Genomic DNA, 22,541 nt, shown 5'->3' with positions numbered 1-22,541 from the left:
AATTGAAATATAATTAAAAAAATTTTAAATTAAATTAAATTAAAAAAAAGAAAAAATATAAATCAATCCGCAATGTATGTATGTGAATGCACTTTCCGCCGGCCTTTGGCCAAACAAAAACAAAAGAAATAAATTAATAATTTATAAAATAATAAATAATATCTATTTAATGTTTTTTTTTTTCTTTTTGTTAAATTTTGTTGTTGTTTAAGATATTTCTGTGTTTTTTGTTTATATTTTTTTTATTTAATTCAGAAATAATACTTTTTTATTTTTTTGTTTTGTTTTCTTAAATCAAAGGAATTAATTTACAAATTTAAATTATTAAAAAAAAAATTATTAATAGTAATCTAAGGCTCTAAAGCTGAGAAACAATTATATAAAAAATCTCCTATTCTAAACCTATTTGTTTAAAGACTGTTTTTTTTTTAGATTCTTATATAATAATTGTTTTCTTATTTTTTTAATTTACTTTTTATTGTTATATCTAAGTTGCAACTAATATTTATACTTAATATTTAAATAATCTATTTTATTTTAATTTTTTTTTGTTTTTTGTTAAATTTTCTTATTTAATTTCAATAAAAATTTGTTGTTGCTGATTTTTTGACTTATACACATAAATACATACATTGAAAAATTTACAAACAACATTTTTGTTTTTTTTTTTTTTTGTATTCTACGCAAATACAAACATTTTTCTTGTATACACACACACTTATACATTCAACATCAAAAAAAAAAACAAGTAATAATTAAAAGACACAACATGCATACACATACTTGTTTCATAAAGCACTCTTCTTCTTATAAGTAGAATTTATTTATAAAAAAAAAAAACAAACTCATTTATATGAATTTTTTTTCATCATGTGTGGTGATGATTTTTTTGTTTGTATGTGTGCAGCCGAGAGTCCTTTTTGAAAACTCGAGTTTTATGTTTTTTATATATATATTTTACATATAATCTAATTCCATGCATTTGACTAAAGAACAAAAAAAAATTACAATTTTTTAAATATTAAACGATTGCTCGCCTTCGTTATTTCTATACATCACTCATCATCTCATTCTCTTTCTACATAATTAATAATAATAATATTTGTTTTGGAAGGCGGTATAATTATAATTAATAATATATTATAACTCGAATATAAATTAATTAAATAAGTTTATGCATAAATATATTGGAAAATTAAAAAAAAAAATAGGAAGGAGGAGGGCGAGAGAGAAAGATAGAAAAAAGAAGAGAAAACTTAAACGATTATTCAACAAAAGTTTGTAAAGGACTTAAAAACAGTAGGATTATCATCTAACTTCACAGTCTTTGTTCAGTGGAAGTAAGCTGCAGTCGTTTGGGGTGGTTGAAGCCGCCGCCGCTGCCGTTGTTGGTGTTGCCGACGTTGTCGCAGACATTGACGCTGATGGATCTGTTAAAGATGCACCATCAACATCGTCCTGTGCACTTGTTTGATGATGGGGAGGTAATGCTGACGATGGTGGCGGCGTACTGCTGCTATTGCTACTGTTGCTGTAACCAGCATTAATATCTGTCGCATTTTGTTCGCTATGAAAATTGGTCCTTAATTTAAGCGGAGGAACTGGTTGATTTGATTTCGTCGACGAATCTCTATCATTACCACCTGACGATGATAACCTATCAATTTCGCTTGTTTTATCTACAGATGCAGATTGATCTAAATGTTGATCAGAGGATCGTTGTTGTTTCGGATGATTGCCAATCACATATCCTCCGCCATCTGAATTTCGAGCGAGCTTCAGTCGAATGGGCACAATCGGCGCCGCAGATGCTTCTACTGACATTTTCGAAACACTCTCATCACCACCCATTTCTGTGCTAGGAGTTGTTTCTTCTTGTTCAACCTTTCGCTTACCAAAGCGAATAATTAACTTGGGTGCAATGGCATCAGATGCATTATTCTCAATCACCTGAATATGTTTGTCTTGTTTCTTTTTCTTTTTGTGTTCTTTTTTCTGTTTGGAGGATTTCTTCGATTTCGACGACACCACCTGTGCTGGTAGTATTTCGATTTTGTCTGCAGCAGCACTGACTAGGTTCGGCTTCTCCTCATCGTCCTCGCCAAAATCGGCCATTACCTTTTTGCGATAATTCATACTTTCGCGTCGTAACATTTCAAAAGATGGAATAACATAGCTTGAGGTATGACGTTTCTTGGGCGGACAAGAGACTATGCGCATATTTGTCGTTCCAGCTCCAGCACCACTATTACCAGCCATCACGCCGCCCACTGGTGACTTTTTACGAATTTTGATCTTTAGTTTTGGAGTTAGTTCTTCCTCAGATTCGAGTGTTTTACTACGTCCACGACGCTTGCCAGTTGTCTTGACACCAGTTTCATTGCTAACCGACAGATTGCTGCCCGTTGAGCAGCCACTGCGACGTCGTTCGGGATTGCCTTCAGTTACATCGTAACTCATGTCGAGCTGTCGCAGCTCTCGTGAGCCACACTTTTTCCTCTTCGATACAGTTTCAGTGCTATTGTAGCCCTTGTAATCGTCTTTTGTGGGAATGGATAGCATTGAATCTATAGCTTTGGGAATGCCCACACATCGGCTGATCATTGTGTCGGAAGAATTTGTTTGTTTTTCCACAGACTGCGGCAAGCCAACCGGGTCTTCCAAATTGGTTTCTTTTTGACCCCAATATTGGAGTAATTCTTTTTTCCGCATACGTCGGATGCCTGTTCCACCACTGCCAACCGAAGAACTTCCGCTTCCAATTGTGACTTGTGATACTGGCACATGGGCAGATGACTGTTGAACACTCAAACTGGTCGAGTTGTACATGTCTGGATAGGCGAGCGGTCCTTTAATTTTCAGCTTCAATTGATTTCTGGAATCAGAGAGGGATACCTTGGTGTTTGTTGTGTCCGAGTCGATGGAAATTTCTTCGGATGTTGTTTCCATGGACGTTTGCAATTCAGCAGGCATCACAACTTCGGGTGCGTTAGCAGGCTGGCTGTTCTGAGTCAGACGAATACCAGTTCCACTTGCTTTGAGGGCAGATTGGAATTCTTTTTCAACTTCTTCATCAATGTCGGGCAGCGTTTGGTCGGCAGTTCCCGAATCGAATGCACCAAGGAGATTGTTATTGTACGCTTCCTGACTGGCCGAGGAATGTTGTGCTTCGAAGTCAAGACTGTAGGTACGCATATCGACGGGACCCGGAAGAACTGGTCTCACAATGCTATGGAGCATTGCCACATCACTATTGCTGGTAGATATTGTGTTCTGTGATGCAGTCTTGAGATCTCCCTGTCGATTATTGCAGTTATTGGATGCTGTTGTTTGCGTACTACTTCGCATTTTGCAGGTGTACGTTGGGCTGGAGAATTTCTGCTGCTCGGGGGTGGTATTTTGCTGCATATTACCTCGACAGTCGAAGGATCGTCGTCGATCTCGTAGTGATTGGAGGTTTTCCATGTTCGATGATACCATATCCTCTTCGTAGTTGAAATCGTACGGCGTTCCAACGAGATTATTGACGATATGAGTGTTTGTGTATTCGATGGCAGGTGGAATTTGTGTGGTGGAGGATAATCGGCCTCCTCTACCTCTGCCTCGACCACGACCCCGGCCAGTTCCGGTTCCGCGGGCAGAATTCTTTCTCTGTCGACCTGTGGCAGTTTGTCCTTCGAATTTACTGCTCGAACTCTTTTGGGCCAATTGTTTGCTAAGGAGTTCCATTTGACGAGGACTCTTGCCGGGACTTTTGTGCATTTGTGGCGATTTTCGAGGAAGAATTTGTTGTTGTTGCTGTTGTTGTTGTTGTTGCTGCTGTTGTTGTTGTTGCTGCTGTTGAATACATCTCGCCGATGTGCGTTTTGACGGTGATTCTTTATTATTTGAATTAGTAGTGGGAGGCATTAGTTCGAGTAGGGAATTAAATTGTGCTGATGCAGCATTATATTGATGGTTTTGTGGGGAATGATGATCCAAGGTGGCTACTGATGTCGATACAATTGCTGCTGTAAGCGCAAGATTATGCGACGACGAAGTGAATGTAGCACCACCACCGACGCCGCCATTATTGCCAGTTGACATTGGAGTCATAAAAGAAGACGCTGATATGTCTTGTTGGTGATTCTGACGATTTCCTCCTCCGAATATGGAAGAACTTTGTTGCTGCGATTGCTGTTGCGATTGCGACGCTCGACTTTGTGGAACATTTCCAGCCAAACCAGCTGTAGGAAACAACACTGGACCCGGTGTTGGAAAAGAGATTTGATTCATGTGATTGGGAACGTTTGCGTGTGGTGGTGGGGCATGGAACAAACTCACGGGACCATTGTACTGATTCTGTGCGTGACTAGCCTGATGTTGTTGCTGCCCAAAGCCATACGCGGAACCCAGCACATCGATGCCATTAACCATATTTTGATTGGAATTGTTTTGCTGTGCTATGGAATTGAACTGTGAACTAAGCGCTCCTCCAAAGGAGTCGAGTGCTCCTCCAAAGTGCGTTTTCTGATTGGATACCAAGTTGCAATCCTGTTGCTGCGGCAGCTGGTTCGGTTTGTTGCAAGGTGCCAGTTGATGTGGAATATCATTAGACTCCGATACTGAACTTGGCGATGTCGACACTGATCTTCTCGTCTGAATGAGGTCGTTTTCATTCCACTTATCAGTGGGATTCATATACGGCGACTGCATTCGGGTGTTCTCATCGTAAACTGACTCTGCATTTGTGGTAAAGTCCATAGAAGTCTCCTTCGACACGTGAAGGTCCACAAAGTCAGGTTCTTTAAAGTCAGCCAGCTTGTTGAAACACTCGCTATTATTGATCGTAGCTTGAGGAGTCTTTTTCTTCTGATCAGATATTCCCGTGTCACTTAGGAACATAGAACCACCATCATTTGTCGTTGCAGAATCTTGAAGCAAATTGTGCGGTTGTTGTTGGTGCTGCTGTTGTTGTTGTTGTTGATGTTGCTGCTGTTGCTGTTGTTGATCGTTGGAGGACTGCAACGAAGGAAATTGCACCATCGACGAATGGGTGCTTGACTTGTCCAGAAAATTAATGGCATTTTCAGAAAATGGCACAATAAGGCTAGAACTATTGTTGTTTGTGAGTTGTGACATTGCAGGTGTTTCGGGGGCAGGTTTGTCTTCCGGCAGAAGTGTGTCGTCTTTAAGCTGCGTTGTTGGAGCCGAATTCTCCTTTTGCTGGAACATATCTTCAGAGTGGTGATTGTAGGGGAATGTCGTAGGTATTGCCGGCGTAGGAGGTGGCCCAAAATCGGTTGGAACATCATCACACTTATTGTGATTGCGTTTCTGTGATTGAGACTGACGAAGTTTCTTCACTAAATTCATGGTCAACGCACTGTCATCCTCTTTATGGGCCTCGTGAGTCGCCTTTGGCGCTGGTCCAGAACAATCCATATCACGTACCTGACTGAAAGAGAAGTCAGGCAATGCAGCGGTAGCATCATCATCATCATCTTCCTCATCCTCATTATCATCCGGTTCTTGAATGTTGTCTAACAAATGCATCTCGGAAGTTGGATCGAATGATGACGTTCGATGGTGATGGTGTGCAGCTGGTGTAGCTGGAGATTGTTCAAAGAGCTTTTGAGATTCCTCACTACTACTCGATGGGACAGGCGGTGTTTGTGGTGGTTTCTCTGATGAATTGTCCTGTCCTTCATCATCTTGCGGTTGTGGTTCGTTTGAGTCGATTTTCAGACTCTGCTCAGAGTTTGAGTCAAGCTCAATAATATCAGGATCTTCAATTCGTATTGAACGACTGCATTTCTCCTCCACCGACGGTGTTGGAATTCTCTCCTCGTCCATTCGGTCTTCTTCTTGCTGGGCATCTTTTAGATCATCCATGAATGTATCACTCTCCACATTGCTGGCGCTTTCCCCTGTCGAACTATTCGACTTTCGTTCATCCATCGCACCGCAACTTGTGTTGCCTATGAGTTCTTGTTCTTTTTTGTTGAGTAATTTGTCTAAAGAACCAAAATTGCGATGTGATTTGTTCTGATTTGTTGACAAACTTGAGTTTGTGCTTGTGTTGTTGAATATGGAAGCCGACGATGACACCAGATCGGCTTTTCTTTGAGTGATTTCTTCTTCGAGGTTCGGCGGTGATGTGGGCGAGATTTTGGTAACTTCGTCATCTTCGATTTCGATTGTCTGAGGTCCCAGCCTATCTTCCTCTTTATCTTCCTTTTCGGGGGGAGATGTTGGTGCTTTGGGAATGTCATCCTCATCATCGTCATCGTCAAGAACAATTGGTGCCGATTCAGGTGCCTTTTCTTCTGTTTCTGGAATTGTAGGTGACTCTGGCAAAAGAGGGGCAAGTGCATCGTCTTTTTGAGGAGACCCTCTGCTTCCGTTTAAGCTACTGGCATTGCTATGACTTGTGTTCGGCAACTTTGAAGAAAGTCTAGGTGATTTGAGTGGCGATGATGTTGGCGACTTAGGTAGTTCGTCTTGTGATAATTTCTTTGTCGACGACTTCTCCCCAATACTGCTGCCCTTCGAGAGTTTACGGACAGTGGTTGGTTTACGGTTATCTTCGACATCACTGTCATCAGAAGAACTACTGGTACAAGACGACGAAGAGGAACTACTAGATTCGGACGTCGAAGTCAGGTTAACATTTTGCACTGGTGATCGCCGATTTCCTGCTCTTTCAGCAAGCTCCCTGCTCTTGTCTGCTAAGGAAGGAGACGGAGGTGTTTTTGGCCTTGACACAGGCAGTTCTTCTTCCTTCTCCATTTCTTGAGGTTTAAGCTCCGGCGATCGTAACTTCTCTGGAGATGGTATTGGTTCAGGTTCCATGACCGGTGCGGGTATCGGTGATTGAGGAGCTTGTTTGAGGTCTTCTTGAGGAGCATCTTCTGATGGTGGTATTGCTGATGTAAGTTCAGGTTCAGGATCTTGTTCTGGCTCTGGAATTGGTTCCGAAATTGGAACTGAAACCGGAGCTGGAAGTGGCGCCTGTGATGCAGTTTTCTCAGATTCTTTGACTTCCTTGACAATATCCGTAACTGAATCTTTGGACCTTCGTGTGCTTGTTGTTCTTGCTGTCGATGCTGATTCTTTTGTTGTCTCTTTAGCAAGCATCTCCTTAGACAACCTTCTTGGCTTAATTGGATATGACTCATTCGATGTGGAAGCGAGCTTCTTATTGCTTTCTGGAGATTTGATTTTGCTCTCCTTATCTTTGAGTTCTTTCTCCTCGGTCACCATATCAGCTGTGGGATTTTTAACCATTCCTCCACTCTTGAGTTGTTCGGCAGCCTTTTTAGCTGCCTGCCTTTGAGGGACATAAGCTACAAGGATATTATTTTTGGTCATATCTGTTGGTGGTTTAACACTATTTGGTAACTCTGTTGTTATCTTGCTACTACTGCTTGATTTTGAAATACTATCCAACTTGACAGGCACTTTTTCCTGCCGTGGAGAGACCATTTCCTTCGAAGATGTAGAATCATCCTTATTCGAATTCTTTGGAGGTCTGCCACGTTTGCCGACGGCCTTTTCGGTTGGCTTCTCACGTTCTTTATCTTTTTCTTTGGAGCGCGTTTTCTCATCAGCTTTACCACTACTACTGCTTGTACTTTCCTTTGGTTTTTCTTTGTCCTTATCCTTCTCTTTCTCCTTCTCTTTTTCCTTTTCTTTATCCTTATCCCTTTCTCGATCTTTTTCTTTTTCACGAGTTGGGCCAATCTGCGTTCGATCAGTAGGTTCACGCTCATCTCGAGAATCTTTCTTATTAGAAGACGCAGAACCTGTTGAAATAGTTGCAGTCGCTGAATAACTATTAGTCGATCGCATATTCTCCGAAGCTTTCTTAGCCGCCTGCCTTTGCGGCACCACCAACAAGTCAGAGGCGAACTTTTGCTTTTCAGCCGATTTAGACGTATGTTCTTGACTTTTGTTCTTCTTACTGCTCCTCTCATCCTTTTTGTCTTTATTCAAGCTATCAGTTCGCAAACTTTCCTTGGAGGTTTCCTTTGTTTTTGCTTTCGGCTTCTCTTTATCTTTGTTATCCTTTGCACTGCTGCCAACATCTTCTTTGGCTTTAGCAGCTGCTGCTTCCTTCTTTTGTTTTTGTATCGACTGCTGCAGAGTGAACTCTTTCATGGCGGCCTTTGTTCGTATATTTGTTTGATAGTCGCTTATATTGCTTTCGGTTTTATCTTTGTCTTCTTCGGAAGTCGACATTGAGCTATCGCTATCCGAGTAGATTTGTGTTGTTGCCTTTCGAGTCGCATTTTTACTCGTATTATCGAGGTTCTTCAATGGAATTAATTCTTCGCTTTCATTGCTCGAGGACAGGGCACCCTTGTCCTTTTCCAGCTCCTTTTGCATTTGTGAGAGGAAATTATTTCGTCGCTTATGCGATTGTTGTTTCTTGTCTTCTTCATCACTCGAACTGGACGCAGGTAGAGCAGCTCCAGCAGCTGATGCAGCAGCACTACCTCTTCGTCGTTTCTGTCGCATTTCCACAGAACACAAGTAGCTTTGCTTTTTACGCTGTTTAACTGGTGACGTTTTCTTTTTGGCCGACTCATTTTCACTAGCCGACGAAGCCGAAGACGCTGAGGAAGCCGATGATGCCGAAGACGACGATGATCCCGAAGAACCCGATGAGCCCGACGAACTAGTCGACGACGACGATGATTGTGAGCCACTACTTTCTGCTCTGTGGCCATCGCCACCATTACGACGAGTCGCCTTTGCCCCATTCACATTGATTTTCTTGTATGGAGAAATTGATTTCTTTCGATTTGCTGCCGATGAGGAAGCCCTAGAACCAGCTGCCGCCGGCGCCGAACTTGCGGCACCCGAAGCAGCCTGTGACCTACTACCACTTCGACCCTCCCCTAGAGCTTTCTGTCTGTTATGTTCTAGACTTAAAAATGATTGGTCACCTTGATAATTTGAGCTAGTATAAAACCTATCGTACAGAGATTGACCATCGTTTGCGTAGGTCACAGCATTTGTTAAATTCTCATCGTACTCTATCGTGTTTATGATGGTTTCATCAGTTAACACGTTTATTTGCTTATAAAATATTTGCTCACGCAACCTAAATAACGAACGGGATAGTTTCTCCCTCCGACTAACCATGTAGCAGAGATTCCGTACTCGTTCCAGATCTTGACGCAAATGAACGAAGAGTTTGTGATTTTCTTGATCGGCTTGTTCTTGTTTGCGCACAATCAATTCGACGTCCTCGGATTTGGGTGGAATTAGCTCGTGGTTGTTGCGCGATTTTCGTTTTAGTTTCCAGTAATTATAAATGCTGGTTATTGCATCTTCGTCGCATTCGAATAGATGGCAGCTAATGTCTCTGACATTAACATATTTGTCAAATTCAGCTTCCACTTCCTATAAAATAACAATTTTTTAAAAATATTAGAATTTAATAAATGAAACCAGTTGATATGGATGCATATTTAAGAGGAAAAAAAAATTCTTACCTGATGACGAAGAGCTCTCACTTGATTGCGTTCTTCTGAAGTCATATCTTTCCGACTTTTTCGTCGACGGCCATCATCGTCATCGCCGCCCGAACACAATCCATTGTTATTCGTCGATTTTTGGTTTCCTTTCTTGCCTTTACTACCCATGCTGTGCTTTAAACAGTACGAGCGCAATTTAACACCATCTTCGGCATTACCCTCTTCGATAATTGCCCGCATCTCTAGTCCGTGCTGAAATGCACAAGTTACATGATAGGCTGTCTTGCATGTCTTCACCGAACACTGAATGCAAGCTCCCACACGTTCTTTACACAATACACATATCAAAGCCCATCGACTTTGTGGAATGCTTGAGATTTTTGTTATTGGTTCCATGCGATCCACACACCCAATACTAACTTCTGGTATCCATAGAGCACACGAAACATGTGCCCAGTTCTTACCAGATTTTGTTGATTTCATTGCGCCACCCTTGTTCGGACAGAGCACACAACCTGGCTTAATATCCATCGCACAAGTTCGGCACAGCCATTGCCCTATAATTGAATGAAATAAAAACAAATATATTTATATATTTTGTAATTTTTATTTTCTTAAAGAAATTACCTGATGGAATGGCTGTAATACCATAACACGCCTGGTGCACACATATATTGCAATTATCACAGAATACCATTTCGTTTGCCTCCTCTGAATCAGGTGATCGACACACATCACAAATTACATTCTCATCATATTCAATGCCGAGGCCATCTTCATTTTTTAATATGACTTGAATTTGTTCCCAACATCGAATCTAATTGTAAGAAGAGTTTTCAAATTATTTGAAATTTTTTTAAATTAAAATTATATAGAATTTACCTCTAATTCTTCGATAACACGTTCAAATTGCTCAGATGTTATTGGAGAAGCACCGGATAAAACTCTTTCTTTATTAAGTAAATTTAACCAAACTTCATCGACTTGGTCGATGTCGTAGGCACAGGTATTTTCAGCTAAAGCTACCACGTTTGTTAGGTAGTGTAGTTCGGAATTATAGGAGTCGTCCTTAGTTATTCGTAAATATCGGTTTTTTGGACTAAAATAAATTTTAAAGGTACATAGTTATTGTTTTTTTTTTTTTAGTAAATCCAAAAGAGAGCAATTTTGGACTAATTAATTAGTTGATGGTTTTTTTTTACATGCAGTAAGTAAGAAAGTACCCTATGCATGGGATTAAGCCTTGACGTGGCGAAGGGGCTTACGGTGACTACTACTAAGATGTTTAGAGCTATGTATGTGATCGCGAAACTTGTTTTTATAAAATTCATCTACCCAACCTCTTATGGTTTTTTTCTATTGATCTTTGAATTATTAGATTAAATAAAAATTTTGGCAGAAAAACTCCAAGGCTTGTTTTTTTTTTTTTAAGTAGCTGAAACCGAAAAACTCCAGCTTTTCTGTCTTAAAGTTAGCATATATAAATGTCTTTTTAGACCCAATGAAACAATTTGTTTCTTTTAATTAGAATATTCAAAAAAAAAATATGTATTTTATTAGAAAGTTAAGTGCATTAAATAACCGTAAAAAGACCATGTTTTGAAACTTTAATGAACAATATGGCTACTAAAAAATTTTGAATCTTCCCAATTATGTTATGTCTCCTTTTCCGAGTGAGTACAAGCAAATTGTTGAAGAAAGGTCAGAACCAATTGCTCATCTAATTTATTTACTCCGCATGATATTTTTGATTTCAATTAAAAGTCTTCTCATCTTTTTTATTCAACGTAATATAGCGTGAAAATAAACAGAAGTTTAAATTTTGTTTTTTTTTTGTGGTTGTTCTACTCTTTCCCGCAGATGCAATATAAAATTCTTTATTTTTTTTTTTTTTTAACTGTAGAAGAATTTTAGGAAAAATCGATGGTAACCTCTGCTGAATGACACAAAAACTAATTGTTGAAGAAATGTGAATTATTTTCATACCACCTGATCTTAAAATGCAATAACAATCCATTCACAGATTTGTCAAATTTTCTTTTACCCGTTTGGTGTTTCATTGTGATCGTGAAAACACGAAAATGGTCCCAATTACGTTGTTGTTTCATTTCTGTTGAGTTATTTGGATCTTAGCAAATAATCATGTTTGTTATGGAAATTTATTAAATGACGCATAGTAGTGTCATTAAAAAACTCAATGACGGGATCAAAGTTCATCTGAGAGAAATGAGCATATTTTTCGGGTCAAAAGTAAGCAGACAATATGTATGCTTTTATTAATCTCGATCTATTTGGTATTGAATAAATTTAAATTCATATTCAAAACACAGAACTGTTTCTATTTTATAGTAAGTAACTAGTTAATAAGAATATTGGAAATTAATTTTGTTCGAAGCAAAGGTCTCGAATATATTTTAGATATTAAAAGTTCAAAAGATAATTGCCAAAAATTAATTTTGGAATAACTGCTTGCGGTATTTAATTTAGTATCTTTAATTGATTTAGGATTATAAAAAAATGTCTAAGCGAAAAAAAACGCTATTCAGAGAGGTACACGCGGATTAATTTTGTTTCCTTTTATTTCGAACAAAGTTTAACTAAATCGACCAAGAGTTCCCAGCAAATTTTTTGAGAAGAGACAAAACAAAAACGTGAGTAATGAACCGAGGTGAATGTCCCTTATTTATACCCCGTGGGGAATGGATAGCGCGATGGAGTTTCACGCAAAGGTTTTGGGTTGAAATCTACCACGCAGACATTTTTTCAAGGGTAGGTCCTATTTTTTGTTTGGTAAAGGCAAAGTCTCCAAGAAAAAATGTTTCTCACACTAGACATACGGGTTCGATAGAAAATTGTATGTCCATTTATTTTTGCAAAATTGCACACATGAATGTTTGAAATTTATAAGGTAAGTCACTAGAAGTTTGCTCATTATCAGCTCATCGTCGGTACCAAACATTTTCAGTTTGTGGCTTTAAAAATAGCAGCTAGAATAGAAAAGACAACGAATTGCATGCAACCTAACCATTTTTGGGGTTTTAGTTAACGTGGAATAAGTTGACTTCAAAAATTGCTGAAATAAGACGAATGTTTTAGTCAACGTGTCAAAATAGTGCTTTGGATAAAATGAAATTAATCAACATGTCTTTTTGTTTAATTAGTTTCCATTGGGTATTGATCAAAAATAAGTATCTTGCATTGAAGTCCTACATCCGATGAACATGAAAAAACTGAGGATACTATAATCGCTTTAACTATTAATTGGATAAGAAGTTTGGAAAATTAAATAATAATTAGTAGAAATTCAAGAGTCGAAGACAAAAGGGAACTCGGCAAAAAGATCAGTATATCACAAACTGGGGTGGATTTGCCACAACTGGATTTGTGCATTTTAATCCTAAAAAAATTTGTACACTAACCGTGAATATTTGAGAGAAAATTTTCTAATAAAATCGTTTACGCCCTCAAAGAACTGAGGGAAGCATTACACTGTCAGGAGGGTTGAATTGCCAGCGAATTGGCTTATGACAATGTTTGTTTTCCAAGAGCCACCCGCATACAATAATTAATCAAACCCTATGATCAATGCGATGGGTTTGTTGATATTTTTCTATGATTTGATCAGAAATTGTATAGAAATGCTCACGCAGAAGATTTTCTTGATAAATCAATATGTCTGTTTTCAGTATATTAATTTTTATTTCAATTACTCTTCTCATTTTTTTATTTTATGTATGGAGCAATCACAGATATACTGAACCAAGTGACTACGGAGATATAGGGTGTCAAATAACATTTTCTGCATTTAATTTATTATACATAGTTATGACATGATGTATTAAACGTAATTTTGATAAACAAAAAGTTTTTGAAATCGTTCATAGCCTCTCGCATAGTTTTGTACTGGGTTTAAAAACCAAAAATTTGTGACTTGGTCCACTACAGCTTTAAGCTATATCTTCTACATAAAAACAACAGTTTTAATGTGCCTAAACAGTATTTAAAGTTATACAAAAAAAAAGGAAAAATCATATTTCAAAAGCTTAAATTAATTAACCTTCTATACATTCGAACCGATCCGATGTTTCTGTTTTGGAATGTTTTTTTTTTGCGAATGGTAAAAATTTGGGCTTTTCTAACTAAAGAAAAATACCTAGCGAAATAAACCAAACTACGACTTTCTATGTTAAAATTGACTCTTTTTTTTACTTCTCATGATGCAATGAAAAATAAAATAATAAAGAAAAGAAATAAACAGACAAAACCCTTATTTAAAAAAAAAAGTTTATAGATAAATACGAGTTTTTTTTTGTCTCTGGGAAGCATTAATAGAAATTTGGGTATAGTGCGTTCGAAAACTTGTGAGCATATTAAAATTATATCAAAGGGAAGAATATTTTTTGAACTGATTTATTTCTATCACAAATGTTCAAAGACAAAAGATGTTTCGCAACAAAAATTCAGTTTGACATTTTGGAGCATTTCATATCATAATTCTGAAACTGAAGTTGGTTAAGTACCAAAAGTCCAGCTTTTGAAGATCATTGCTTTGATATCCAAACATGCAAAAACTAAAAATCGGACCCATAACATAAAGTAGTAAGAATTTCAAGATAAATGTATAAACTACACATAGTTTTTTATGCAGTCAAAAGGAATGGAAAAATAAACAACTGGGATAGGAAATGCGTGTTTTATAATGTTTTATAGCAAAATCGGAAAACATACTAGAACTTTGAGACAAGCAAGGCAAGAGTCGCGGAGAATGGAAAAAACAAAAACATATTTTGTAGTAGTGTTCCCATACTGAGGCTTTAAACTCGCATACAAATATATTATTATTTGCTTTTATTTTCTTCTTGAATCTGTCTCGTCACTTTTCTCGCAGATCCAATATTTTTCTGAGAAATGAAGAAGAACAAATGCTTTACTTGGAAATCGACATAATTTTCTTTGTTTATTTATTTTATGTTTGAACCATAAGAAAATAAACATTTTTAAGACATTAAGTCCAAATTCATTGACTCTCAATTATATGGAAGTTATCAGATCACCTATTATTTTAAAAGCTCTATTTTGTATTCTGTCCAAATAACTCAAGTGGGTCTAATAAGCACTTGCCCAGATATGGAAATTATAGTCGAGCCTTGGACAAATGTATTCTTTAGAAATTGTAGGTAGATCAGAAAGGGTAAACAATTAATTACATTTTCGGAGGAAACCTAACGAGATCGAATATGTGCTCGTTCAAAAGAAGACAATTTGTAATGGACACTTAGAATCGAAAGCTTTTCAGTTTCCTTAATGCAAGTACAACTCATGGATAGTGGAAAAGGGGGACAATTTCGTTTTTTATGAACATTAAATTCTACGCGATTTATTTTTCCTCATTGGACATCAGATTCGTGGGTTTCAGATTAAAACCATCCAATACAACTTGAACGTTTCGAAAGATAATTTCTAATCTAATGAAGAAAAGATTCATCAATACCGAATGGAAGCATTTTCGATAAGAGAGCTTGATGCTAAATTCTATCAACTGCTTTTGATATACCAAGTGCAATAATCTTACTTTCTTAAATCTTTACAATCTTTCGACACAACTTTTCAGATTTGCAGAAAAATTCAGATATTCTGGAAACTTTCTTCTCTCTTCATATCTCGTCCTTTTTTGCCCACAAAATTATTCGATAGGCGCATGTGCAGTCTTCGCACTATGGGGTTTAAATGTTTTCGACTGTTGGTTGCAATAATTGTTATTATTAGTCAAATTGTGTATCGATTCAAAAGCTTTTATATTTCTTTTCTTACATTAGCTTTTGTTAAGAAAGTGTTCTTTTTGTCAAAACCATGGCGAAGTCGGTGAGAAATATGGATTTTACTTTATTCATTAGAAAAACATAGCAATTTATGCACCTAACCGTATTGCGCAATACAAATCTGCTAATTAAAGGTTACCGCGGTTCCAATGCAATTTGCACTGAAATAATAAACTTATAAGAAAAGTTATAACCGTTTTTGCGGGACTAATTCTATATCAAAGATTTTTACATGGAAAACAAAATAAATTTTTTTTTAAATAATCTTAACTTAATACTTACAGTTTAAAATCATGCGCCGGCTGAACGATTGGCTGTTGCATCACAAATACTGATGGCTCCGGCAGCGAGTCCGGATTAACCGGCACCTGAACACCCTTCTCCCATTCCTGTTTCCATTGGTCGTTCACCACCAAATACTCATGGCTAGCCAATGGCTCGGAATCGGGTAACTTCATTGCGCTAATGAGATCTTTTCTGTAAAATTCATACAAATACAAAAATAGTTTAGTATTGTCCATCAAATAACTAAAAAATAAAAATCAAAAGATTTCAACAAAAAATGCACCAACCTGTAAAGTTCAGCAGGTGCCTCTGTTGAACTCCGATTGTATATGCTCGAGATCTTAATATCAGCCACTGATCTCGCCTGCCACGGCACCGACGATGATGTCCCACCTCCTCCTCCACTCGAATTGATACCGCTTCCCGCCGCCGCTACAGTCGCCGCTGATGACGACCCCGCCGACGACGACGACGGCAACTTGGTGGATGACGACGATGATGATAGTTGGTGTGATGTGCTTGCCGCCGATGCCATTGGCAATGGCGGAGGTAGCGACAGTCCAGAACTACTTCCAACCGCCACTCCAACTCCTCCGCCGCCACTAATAGCTCCTTCGACATTATGATGGTGATGGTGGTCATTGTCATTGGTATTGCTTGATGATCCAACCGCCGCTGCTGTCTTGGAGCCTGTGGCCACCGTCGCCGCCACTCCTAACAGCGCCGCCGATCCATTGGGCGGCCGCCCTTTGCGTCGCTTCGTTGGCGGCGGCTGGGGATCGCTCTCTAATCGGTGATTATTTCCTCGTTTACCTCTTTGTGACATCTTGGTGTGAGATTAAACATAAATGATGATTTTAATCGACTATTTGTGTGATGAAGACGCAAAGAATCTTCTCTTGAATTCCATATAGACATGGACTATTGGCTGTTATGCCTTCGCTGTTAAGTGTGATGAGGAACGAAGGCGGGCACGGGCTTCTTCTGTTGTTACTACTAAAATACCTGTTGGAAAAGTAATGATTAGATGATATAGATGATTGGGAAGCGCTTGAACCCCCTGAATACAATGGTATAGCTGTGACGGTAGCTATTATGGACTTTTGGCCTGTGGACTTTTGACCCTGCACCGACGACGTTACGCGGCCAGAAATGAATTTGTTATTTTTTGATGTAATTAAGGTTTACATATGGTCGGCGTAAAGCAAAATTGTTCTAAATCCACTTTTTACCGAAAAGGAGATAATGATACAGTTTTACTAATGTTAGGATGCTCTTTCCGAATTTGAAAAGAGATTTTGTCTAAAAAATTTCTATTCAGCAAATAATATAATTTAATGGGATATAGAACAATAAACACAGGTAAGTAGCCTTCTGAAAATGATACCCGAGTATTCTTGATTGTTCTAAGTCCCATTATATTTTTTTTTTTTTTTAAGTCCACTTTTTATTTAAGGAAAGTGCGTACTTTTTTCATCCAAATATTTAAATAAAGATTTTTTTCCTGCGGATATTTCAAAAATACACTTACGGCCAATTTCTTCACATAAGCCCTAAGTCAGCTTAGTACCCGGTCTAGCTAGACCAGGTCCTAGCACTAGTACTCGGTCTTAAGGAAAAGTTAGGACCTGAGCATTTCTTCATATTTATAGGACCTGATCTAAGTTCACAAGGTGGTCCTAAGAATTAAAACGTATAAAACTGGTCTTACTGTCATTCTGACAATATTTTGATGTTTGAAAAAATTTATTTTGATATTTAAGGGAATTTAACAAAATAAAGGAGAATGGGCAATTTTGTATGGAACATGGACGTTCCGCGGCCAAGAACGATTTTGTTATTTTTTGATGTAGTTAAGTCTTACATACATTATGCAGAAGTTTTATCCTTCTAATGTTCTTCACAAACCGATAAAATGCATTTTTGCATTTAAAAGTTAATGCAAATTGTCTCAATGTTTAAAATTGAACGTGTATTTTAAGTGCAAGATATGATAATCTGTCATTTTCCCTGAGCCTGAAGACCTTTATCTTGGATATCCAACCAATAGAACCCAAAATATTGGATTTTTAAAACATCAATTTCGAGTCTATTTTAAGACTTTTTTTTTCAATTATTTGTTTGTTTTTTCCTTTTGAAAACTCAAAAACAAAATCTTGAAGTGGTTGGATTCAAAAGCTTATATTTTGAGTTGAGATTGAGGTTTTAAATCATAGAAAAAATGACATAAAATTATATTTCATAATTTAATTAAAATAGTAATTCAATTTGCCCTTCACATATTGCTCGATGCATTAACAACACTAATATTGCAATATCTTCCATTCCAAATGCAATACAACGAAACGGCCATAGTAAAAATTTTTCCTACGTTATAGTTCTTTCATTTGATACCAATTTTATTACTGGCCGCCAAACGTCCAATATGCCCATTCTCCTTTATAAACAAAATAAAAAAATATGTAGTTAAAGTTAACAAGAAGCCAAGAAGCAAAAGAAATTCGATTTTTGTATCAAGAACTTTCAGTCAAGAATGAATTCATAAGTGCGGAAATGTATTATTTGGTAAACATAGACAATGCAGAGATACAGGTCCCCAAAAAACAGAAAAGTGTAATTCAAGTACTCGAGGTATAAACGGATCTCCGACCTTTATGCAGCAGAGCCGTAGAGCAGAGAGTTAGTGACAGTTTGGGAAAGACGTACATGTACATAAAAAATATGTTTTGATAAAAACTATAATTTAAGAAAAATACATCCTGTGTCTTTTTTACTATTGCGGCAAAAATGTCATCATGGTTCGACTTTCGACGTAGTCGTAGGCTTCTGCCTTCTATGTTTGAGTTTAATTTACTCATAAGTGGCTTCCGGCGCAGTCGGGCGTCGAGAAATTCTAATGCAGAACGTCTACATAAAGACCATCTTTCTTGACTTGGTTGTCACTTTTAGAAAGATCGGACAAAGTCCAAATATTTTGTTGGTACTTTTTCATGAAAAAGTGTTCTTTTGTCTATTCTTTTTAAATTAACAAAAACGAACTTGTTGAGCGACAAAACACCCAAAAAACTAAAAAAAATCTGTCAGATATCTCTAAACAAGAATGAAATCGATTGCATTTATTCAAGTACTAACCGCTAGACTACCGATTTTAAGGTCCTAACTTATAACGAGTCCTAACTAATACTCGGTACCAATTTGACAGTACTAGAGCTTAGTACTTTTGTGTGAAGAAATCACTTGGTACCGATTTTTTTTTTTTTTTTTTTTTTTGATTTGAGTACTAACAATTGATATAATAACCAGGTCCTAGCTGATTTTGAAGAGCTAGCTAGTACCGAGTACCTAACTAGTACTCCGTCCAAAACTGACAGTTCTAAGGCTTAGTACCTGAGTCAAGTAATTAGTTGATACCGATTTGAGTACTAACTTTATCTGTGAAGAAATCGGCCGTAAGTAACGAACGAAGTAATTTTGGACTGCCAAATATAAAGAAATGATTATCTTCTTAGTTTAAAATCATATTTTAAAGTTTTTATCAGCTTGGTTCTACGATCATTCTTTCATACATAACAAAATTATCAAATAAATAAATATAAAAATAAATTAATTGTGGATCCAGTTGTTCGTCACTTCCACCGTATTTTTTTTTTTTTTTACTCCAAACCAACTTATACAAAATTGAAACAAAATTTACAAATAAAGCTGAAAGTGGACCCGGTGGTTCGTCACTACCATCGCATTTTCCGAAGGTATTTTCGGCGCTTTTAAACCATAGTGCGGCGCCTTTTCATGGCACGCGCCTGGGGCAACTGCCCCGTTGCCCCACCCCTAAGCACGGCCCTGGCTGCAGCCTACTTTTGCAAGGGTTTCCCCCAACAATATTTTGATAGTCCTACAAGCTACAGTTACATTTGCACCATTGTATTCAGGCAGGAAAGCTGCCTCTTCTGGAAGCTATACTTACATTACATTCTTTTTATTTGCTAAAACAAGAAGAGAAGAGTCTTTTAGCTGCTTCTTTGGTTTTGATTGGCTCTGGCTGATTAGGGTGATCTTGCTTCAGTTAGAAAAAGCGCTGTGAAGTTGTCCCGCCGCACTTAACACTCTTAACTCACTCACCTCTCAACACCTTAGCGGTGGAGGCGAAGGCGACTAAGACGACAACCAAATCAAACGAACGACAACAATAAACGACAACGACGGAACAAGTGTACATCTACCAATCTATCAATCTAACTATATGATAGATACCCAACAGTATTTTCCTTGAATGACTAAAATCGCGACGACACTGACGACTTTTATTTACAAAAAAAAATTGTTTTTTTTTCGTTTTTTTTTTTTTTTGTTTTCTGTATAATTCACAGTAGGAAATCCGAGGGGATGCAAAATGCAAAAGAAATTCTTAACAATTTTATGCTCGACAATTGTTTAATTATTATTTTAATTTAACATTTCACTCCTGCACTCCTGCTGCAACAGAAAAATGAAAAAAAAAAAAAAAAAATATTTTTGTATTTCTGGTTGATTTTTTTTTTTTGTGTGTGTTTTCTGCGTTTCAATCGAGCGAGCGAGCAAAGCGAGAGAGTTGTCAAAATAAAAAATTTTGTTTTTCGACTTTTTTTGCAGATTTGCGGATGAATTTTGTGGGAGAATATAATTGAAATAGATTCTTTAGGATATTTGTGAGAATTTGGAATATGATTTATTAAAAAAAAGTCATATAAACAACACTAAACACAACATTTACAAATTCTTGTGTTCTCGGGTTGTTCTCAAGTTATCCCCGCCATAGTTTAGTTTTAGTCAGAGAAGAAGAAATGCATTACGTTGATTTTGCACATTTTGCACATTGAATTTTGGGGGGTTTGTTGAGGGGCGGCACTTGAATTTAAATTAAATAACAATGCACAAGAATGTTTTTAATTAGAATTGAATTGTGGTAAGTTGATTAATTTGGCTGTGTAAATTTTATTTAGAGTTGATTTTTAATATTTACAAGACGATAGACAGTCGCCATCATTAATTTGACTCCATTTTTCTTTACACATATTCCATTGGACTTTTTGTGGTAAAGTGGAATTGATGGAATTTTGACGCGAGATGTCACTGTAGTCGGTAGAGGGGGATATAAAAAATTTTATATTTCTTTTTTTTTTTTGGGTTGAATTCGCCGTATAATGATGGATGATGGATTTTTTTTTCTTTTTGGGTTTTTGTTGGGAGCCAAAAGAGATGCTGCGCAGCGAATTTGGGGTTAATTAATTTGAGGAAAATGTTGGAAAAATAAGAAAAATTAATTTAGAAAGGATTGGTTTGGAAGGAATAAGAATAAATATGAAGGAAAGATGATTAATTGCATTTGTTAATTTTATTTATTGGAAATAATTTTGTTATTGGTATGAGGCGCCATCTTTCGGATTTAGTTGGATGGTGATATTTTCCATTTGCTTGGGGTGTGTTTACAATTTGTTTGTTAAGGCTTACTTTTTTTTATTAAGAAGAAATGTAAAATTTGTTAAATTTTAATTAATTTAACATAATTTACAGAAAATCTGAAAATGTTTAAAGAAATTGAATTTGAAATAGTCTTCAAGCTAATTAGAATTTGTGGGAATTTTGTTTGCTTTCTCGCACGCAAAAAAGTGGAAAAGTACACAACCCAGAAGCAACAATTGCATCTGTAAAGCTTTATAGAACCAAATTTGTTTGTCGGGAAAAGGAAATATGTTCAAATCTATTTTGTGATAGTTTTCGGAAATTGAATACTTACGTTGAAGCTTGGATTTTGCTGTTTTAACATATACGGACCTTGAACCAGTGTTAAACCATCGATTTAAGATAAAAGTTGCTGAACCATGTATTAAGTACTTATATAACTGGCGCTTACAAAAATTATGCATACAATTTATATTTTGGATTATAAAACAATTTGGATACTTTTTTTACCACCCATATTCTACACTATAAAAAAAAAAATTATTGCCAGTTGTACAAATACTTATTCTGTGGATCAGCAACTTTTAAGCCTTTAAGGTATAACTACAACGGCCACTTTTTGCAAAAAGTTAAAAAGTGTAAATTTTAAAACTCGATTTCCAAAAACAAATGGAACTTGAAAGAAATGAAAAATGTTTACTTTTGTAAATTCCGCACTTTTTCACTTTTTAGGTCATTGTAGTTATGGCTTTTACTACAATAGGTGTGTTTTTTATTACAACCGGTCTTAAGGCTTGGCCATACCGGAGGGTATGCGGTAGCGGTACGGGTAGAGGTAACGGTACTTGTATGAACAAAATTCCAAACTGACATATCAACGTTCAGATGTGGAATTTTTTTCATACAAATATCGTTACCGCTACCCGTACCTCTACCGCATACCCTCCGGTGTGGCCAAGCCTTTAACTAGACAAAAAAAACGCAGTCTGGGCTAAGCAATTTACATGTTAAATACAACAACACCTTAGCCCCTTGGGCTTAGTTGTTTAGCCCGGAGATTTCTCTGGGCTTAACTTTTTGAAGAGTTTTAAGTCTGTGCTACTAAACTAATTTTTCATAAATTGTTTAGAATTTGTTTAAAAACGTGAAAACTCACGTTTGGAAGGACAAAATGTATTAAAATAGTTTTGCTAGCATACATTTTTGTATATCTTTGTAAAACATACATAAAAAATACAACAAAATGACGAAAGCGAAAAATATGACAATTCTAAATTTTTGTTGTGTCTGCTGTTTTCGGAACATTCAATATACAGTGCTGTCAAGATTTCAGGTTAAGCCCCGAGGCGTTTTTTTTATCCAGTTAAGACCGGTGGTAATAAAAAACACACCTAATGACCTAAAAGTGGGAAATTTACAAAAGTAAATTTTTTTTATTTCTTTCTAGCGCTATTTGTTTTTGGAAAAAAAACTACAAAAATTGTTTTTTAAACCAAAAAATAAGCTTTCTGCATCATTATTTTTAATTTTG

The 22,541-nt window shown here is 36.8% G+C and overlaps 1 protein-coding gene across 2 annotated transcripts; it reads right to left on the bottom strand.

The window, feature by feature from the left end:
* Positions 1 to 829: 829 nt before the first annotated feature.
* LOC129908473 (PHD finger protein rhinoceros) lies at positions 830 to 20,665 on the bottom strand. 2 transcript variants are annotated; one of them, XM_055984960.1, is made up of 8 exons: positions 20,401 to 20,665; positions 19,536 to 20,044; positions 15,859 to 16,576; positions 15,569 to 15,763; positions 10,350 to 10,566; positions 10,095 to 10,284; positions 9,486 to 10,024; positions 830 to 9,393 (listed from the first exon to the last, which is right to left on the bottom strand). In XM_055984960.1, exons 3-8 carry the CDS (start codon positions 16,395 to 16,397, stop codon positions 1,309 to 1,311), a joined length of 9,765 nt encoding a protein of 3,254 aa, XP_055840935.1. In that variant the 5' UTR covers positions 16,398 to 16,576; positions 19,536 to 20,044; positions 20,401 to 20,665; the 3' UTR covers positions 830 to 1,308. The 2 variants fall into 2 exon arrangements, with proteins under 2 accessions (XP_055840935.1, XP_055840936.1); XM_055984961.1 differs by having other exon boundaries at positions 19,536 to 20,041.
* Between the last annotated feature and the right edge of the window lie 1,876 nt (positions 20,666 to 22,541).

This window comes from Episyrphus balteatus, chromosome 2 (genome assembly GCF_945859705.1).
Source record: "Episyrphus balteatus chromosome 2, idEpiBalt1.1, whole genome shotgun sequence".
Lineage (NCBI taxonomy): Eukaryota > Metazoa > Arthropoda > Insecta > Diptera > Syrphidae > Episyrphus > Episyrphus balteatus.
Note: the sequence above shows the minus strand (reverse complement) of the source record. Positions and strands in the feature narration are given on the sequence as shown.

Bases quoted from the DNA above. Each gene is read 5' to 3' on its own strand.
- LOC129908473 (XM_055984960.1), bottom strand. From the start codon at position 16,397: ATGTCACAAAGAGGTAAACGAGGAAATAATCACCGATTAGAGAGCGAT. The intron at 10,025-10,094 runs GTAATTTCTTTA...ATTCAATTATAG, and splicing joins TATTACAGCCATTCCATCAG to GGCAATGGCTGTGCCGAACT. The intron at 9,394-9,485 runs GTAAGAATTTTT...GTTATTTTATAG, and splicing joins TGAGAGCTCTTCGTCATCAG to GAAGTGGAAGCTGAATTTGA.